The 6,000-nt window shown below is 40.8% G+C and overlaps 1 protein-coding gene across 1 annotated transcript in view; it reads right to left on the reverse strand.

The window, feature by feature from the left end:
• DOCK1 (dedicator of cytokinesis 1) overlaps positions 1-6,000 on the reverse strand; it is a 523,683-nt gene that overhangs the window by 126,185 nt on the left and 391,498 nt on the right. Inside the window, exons 29-30 of the mRNA XM_027855939.1 lie at positions 5,291-5,369; positions 2,075-2,175 (exon numbers count right to left, since the gene is read on the reverse strand). Of these exons, the coding sequence (XP_027711740.1) occupies positions 2,075-2,175; positions 5,291-5,369 (180 nt within the window). The remainder of the gene's footprint in view (positions 1-2,074; positions 2,176-5,290; positions 5,370-6,000) is intronic.

Raw genomic sequence — 6,000 nt, forward strand, 5'->3', positions numbered from 1 at the left:
ATGTACAAGATCCAAGAGAAATAGAAGGTACCCATCAAAGACTAATTGCAAGGGACTCAATGAGGACAGACCATTTAGTTTTTACATGAGGAAATGTAAAATGTACGTCTAAGATTGTAATTGGATAGTTCAAAAAAAAGATTGGGGCAGACCTGAGTATGATGTGACTTAGGAAAAGGTAAAAAGAGTAATTATTTTATACAAATAAGGTGCAAGAGGAAGAACTGACATACAGGAATTAGAAGGGGGAGGAGGGATGGTAGTTCTGGAAACCTATTCTCATCAGGAACGGGTTAAAGAGGGAAGAATATATATCTATCTGGAAGGGTACAAAAATCTTCTAAATTCAGAAAGAAATAAAAGGTGAAGGGGATAAGGAGGGGGAGAGGATAAGGGAGGGATTTTTAGAGGGAACCCTTCTCACATCAGATCTGGGTTAGAGAGAACAATATATTCATTTAGAAGGGAATTAAAGTCTTCTAAATTTATAAAGAAATAAGAGAGTAAGGGAATAGAAAAAGGGGGGTATAGAAGAATGTTTAATGGGAATGGGAGGATAAGGAAGGAATCTTTGGAGGAGAGGGGTAGGTTAAGTAATAGGAGGGCAATGTAGCTGGTAGAAATAAAGTAGAAGAGTCAGGAGTGACAGGAAATAAGAGATCCATACAAACATAAAATACAGATCAGAAGTAGAATTTATTAGGGAAAAAAAAAGCAGGGGTAGTAATGATCTCAGACAAAGTTAAAGCTAAAATAGATTTAATCAAAAGAGAAAAATAGAGAAACTATACTATATGTCAGTCATATTAATCAATATCGTTTTAGACTATTTTAAATAACTAGATAGTATAAGGTTGGAATATTCCTGTGTTGTAGGAAATGAGTGAGTGGACTTAGAAAAATATGGAAAGACTTGGACTTATCAAGGAAGATGTTATCCACCCTCAGAGAAAAAGAGGACAAATAAGTATAGTATGGTCTTACATAGACACATATGAATGTATGTATCTATATATATGATTATAAATATCTAAGTATACGCATACATATGTTAGTCTATGTATGTATAGATCTATTTGTGTGCATATGCATATGTGTTACATAGGTATGTATGGGTGTATACACACATACCACATACATACATAAAAATACATCTGTGCTTAATTGTAGTCTTTTTGGGGGGGTGGAGAGAAGAAGAGGGAAAAAATAACAAAGTAAAAAGTACACAGCAAAGAACAAAAAAAGATGGATAGCTCTGAACACAAAGTGCAGTATTTATGATACTGGCTTCTTGAAATGGAAATCCATTGCTGTATATTTTGAATCCTCTCTTACGTTCTGCTGTGCACATGGCAAAGCTTTTTTTTTTTGCTTTTCTTATTGTGTATTTAAGTATTTTAGTATTTAAGTTTAAAATAAACTAATTTTTAAAAAAGAAAATTGTTTTTCATAGGGAATGCCACTCTGGGGGAGGGAAGGAGGAGAGATACGTTGAGAAATTCAGGTGATATATGCACAAAAGATGTTAAAGTTATTAAAAGAAAGGTAAGCAAAACCAGTTGACAGGGTGAGCACGTCTGCGATTATATGCAGCATTCTACACCTATCGTCTGTCGCCTTTCTACCCAAGTGAGAGAATATTTCATGTCTGAGTGTCTACAACTGAAGTGGATTTTTACATTTAATCTGAGTTGAGCTTCCTTCCTGCATAGTTTTCATTTTCATTCCTTTAGTCACTATTGGAATTATTCTCTAAACAGAGACATCCTTCGCAAGCAGAATTTGAAGAGTAAGCGATGGAGGCATCAATGCAGGATGATATCACAATAATTCACAGTAAAATTAATTATCCCTCCGAAGTCTGATTTTGCTCATCCATATTCCTTAAATGCATTGCCTGGGAGTCAAGTACAATGAATCTTGTAATTCTGAATCGTGATTGAAGAGAAGGAATTTATGCCCCCCACCCCAAGCACAATGGCATCTCCACGTGCACCCTAATGGCTGACAGCCCTTAGTAGGCGCTTGTTTATTAATGCCCAAGCCCAGGGTTCTTAGGAGGACTTGTACTTACTTGTTGAGTATTTTGGCTCTCTTAGCACTTGAAAAATTCTCCAGTTGTAAAGATTCTTGAGTAAGAAAAGCCACAGCCAGGTGGAAGTAATTGTTCCAGAGCTGAAATCCAAAAAGGGGACAACAGTCAACATTGTTGGGCGTGAATAGAGGACATGAAGATAGACGCATAAAAAGAAAATTATGTTCTTCCCAGCACCCTCCTCTGAAGGACTGACAAATGCTAACAACTTACACAATTATACAGCTACGCATAATTCCCTCCTGAGGTAGAGTGAGTGAATTTGATTCAGAGAAAGAGTCAGTAGATATGTGTTCAAATTCCCCCTCTGACACTAACTGCGTGACTGTGGACAAACTGTTTAACCTCTCTGAATCTCAGTTTCCTCATCTATAACGTGGGCACAGCACAGTGCTTTATCCATGGGGGTGACTAAGATGATGTTCATAGTAGGTGGAATAGACTGAATTATCTGTATCACTGCCCACACAGGTCTGCTATGGGCACTGGTTGCAGGAACGTTAAGGAAGAAATGTGGGGTGATGGGAAGAAAAGCACCTGTGGTCAGAACTGAGCCCGACCCTTTACTATTTACCTATGTAACCTTGGGAAGTCCCTTTCTCTAAATGGGACACAGTTTCCTCATTTATGAAATGAAGAGTTAGTCCAGATGGCCTCTGAGATCCCTTTCAGGATGGCTGAACAGAACACATTTTGTAAACATTAAAGCCGTATATGTAAATATCAGATACAGTAACATCTGGTATTTGGGGGGAAATGGAGGAAATACCAATGCCACCGTCTTTTCAAGACTCAAAGAGGATTCATGAGAAAGGACGTCACGATCACGGCTCTGTAGACCAGAAGTCATGGTCTTGCCCTCCTCACTGCTGCACAAAAGTGAGGTCTCCTCTTAAGGCTTGGCTCTGCTCGAGGGCTGCAGAAGGAAGTAGTTGGGACCCACACTCGCTTTTCCTACCAATCGCTGGCTTTTCTCCCATGCCTGAGGACATGAAAGAAGGGGGTTCGGGTGTGCCAGTCGCTGCTGTTTCCTCAGAAAGCCTTCCCCTGCAGCCTCACGTAACTCAAAAATGGAGCCTGAAGATATGACAGGCTTGGGAAAGTGACTCCCTTCAAGCTTTGAAAGAACAAAATGTTGAGGAGGAAAAATTACATATTATAAAAACCCTCTTCCTCACCTCTCCCCAATTTTTGTCCATTTCCCTTTGCTCGGTCCTTCATATTTCTATACAAAGAATTGTGAGAGGGGAGAAATTCTTTCTCTTTGTTCATGTAGTAGCTCCTAGAGAAGGTCAGTGCCACTTACAAGTCATGGACAGCTCCTGGACACATCTGCACAGAAATTCTAGAATGTCCCGTCTCCTAGAAAGACAAGCTCAGGATAACCTACTCCGAGAAAAGACGGCTTGGGATAACCTACTTCCTAGAATGGATAAATACTTTGGAAAGACTTCTTAGAGGAGATGGGCTGAGATAGCCCAAGAAAGGATAGCCTGGGATGGTCTACTTCCTGAAAAGACACAACCAGGTACACTGCACGCTGGGATATTTAACAGAAACTTGAAGGTCATCCTGAGGATACAAAGTCTGCCTTGAAGTCCTTAATTAAAGATTTCTTCCTTGATACTGGATAAGACACAGTCAAAAAAGGCAGCATGTGTGGCAAGAGTTGATTTTATCGAACTCGCCGGGAACTTGCCCTTTCTTCTTCCTCTCCCCTCTTTCTGGGCACAGATGGCACATCCTATTTTTTGTTACTTTTCTCTTGACTCTAGAGATGACGAGAATTTCCTGCTTTAAGGAATGAGGAGCCTCTTAATGGAAGAAATTTAGAAAGAGATGTGTGTTTCCCCATTTTTAACTGCCTGGGAAACTGATGGCCGTCAGGTAATATTTGTTGGACCTGAGGGAACATGAAGGGTGGTGTTTCAGGTCATGGAAAATAGAAACTTTTGAGATCAGGACAGGGCGGTGAGAGGAGGGAGACCATCCCAGCTACGGTTCTGTCGGCCATTGCCTTGCAAAAGGTACCAGGTAGCAGGGGATGAACGACTGGGTCTCGAATCAATGAACCTTTGGTTCCTCAACCGATGCTTTGGCCGAGAGGCTGCCTCTACCTCTCCCACCCCTGAAGTGACTTAAGTTGGTTATTGTTTAAAAAAAAAAAAACTGAAACTGTCCGTTAAAAACTACTCCTTATTTTCAATTTGTTACCCCCCACCCCATGATTGGCAGTACTTTGCATGGAACACTTAATAAATGCTTTATCATCATCTATCCTTTTTTTCAATTAAAATGCATTTATTTATGCTCTCCCACCTCCTTTGCCCCAGAACAAAAGACAAACAAAACGCGTAACACACTCCCACACTGACTGTATCCAAAAACACAAGCCTCATTTTGTGTATTGAGTCTAGCAACTCTCTGGCGGGGTGGAGGGGGGGAGCTTCCATTCATTCTTCAAAACTAGGAATGAGCTCCTAGAACCCCTTTGCTGTTCCTTTCCCCATCCTTACCCCCCTCCAGTTGCTGGACCTCTTTCCCTCTGAAATCACTTTTAAAAAAACAACAACAACAACAGAGTTTTTATTTATTCTCTATATATTATTTATTCTATATTTATTTTGAAAAGCAGATTTTTATTTATTTAATGAAATATTTCCTAATTACATGTAATTTTTAAGATTTTTTTTAAATTTTGAGTTCCAAATTACTTTTCATATTATACAATACAGATTTATAATATAGGCTTTTTGCTTGCTTACCAAAGTACATGTTCCTTTTCCCCTAGCTCCATTAAATATAAGCTCCATGAGGGCAGGGCCTGTCTCTTTTTTGCTTGCATATCCCCCGTGCCTAACACAGTGTCTGGGACACAGCAGGTATTTAATAGGATTTTGCTGAATTCTAACGGACGCTGCCTGCCTGCCTGGCTTGTCAGTCTGATCTAGTTATTGGTCTCAGAAAACACTTAAGAGCTGGGCCAGTGAATTAAGCATTCACCCCATCCCTCCCTGTTCCACCATCATTTCTACTTCTTGGGTTCTAGCAGCACTGATTACCAATTCAATTTCTATTCCTCAGATAAGTGACCAATTAAACCTCAGAGCGCACAAGGAATGCAGAAACGCCGGCTTGGCCAACGTCTCCAGTGTGAAAGGCCTCCTGACAAAGGCCGTGCAGCTTTCCCCTTACCTGGAGCTCAAAGTTGGCTTGATCCAGAAATTTTTTGTTGAGCATATCTGCATACTGATTAATTGCTCGCAGGAAGACTCTGAAAGATCAAGAGAAAATTACTTAATTATACACTTAGACACTGGCACCTTGGGAGGCTTGGCATTTCAATTCGATCCAATCTGAGGCTGCCTGCGAAGGGAACCTGGAGCCGTTACTGGGAATGCAGGTACCGTTCTGCCGGGGGAGTGCGGGCAGACCGCTGTGCAGATGTTCTCTAAATTAACCCAGAAAATTAGCACATGCAGACGAGCAGAAGCAGTGCCCAAAATACCGAAGGATCCTTGTCACAGAAATCTAATTTTTCAAGGAAAGGTGCAAATTAAAGCCTTTTCGAAGGCACAGTCTTAATGGGATAGGCTAATGCCAGACTGCTCAAACCGTTTTTCTGGTCTCTTCCAATATTAACTACAGCTGAAACCTCAGCAGGCCCATCTCACCCATTCTACTTTCTAAATGTTTCATGTGGGACACCATTTAATCCATCAAAGATCAAAGAGTTATTAAATAAATATCTGCCAGGTTCCAGATGAGAGGTCACGGAGGGGCGTTCAGAAGGCTCACGTGGGAGGCAGAGTTCTACCTCACTCTCATTGGAATCGGTCAAAGTGGGGAAGAAGGACGCACACACACACACACACACACACACACACACACACACACACACACAC

Source organism: Vombatus ursinus, unplaced genomic scaffold, assembly GCF_900497805.2.
Source record: "Vombatus ursinus unplaced genomic scaffold, bare-nosed wombat genome assembly UNPS02011353.1, whole genome shotgun sequence".
In the NCBI taxonomy this organism is placed as follows: domain Eukaryota; kingdom Metazoa; phylum Chordata; class Mammalia; order Diprotodontia; family Vombatidae; genus Vombatus; species Vombatus ursinus.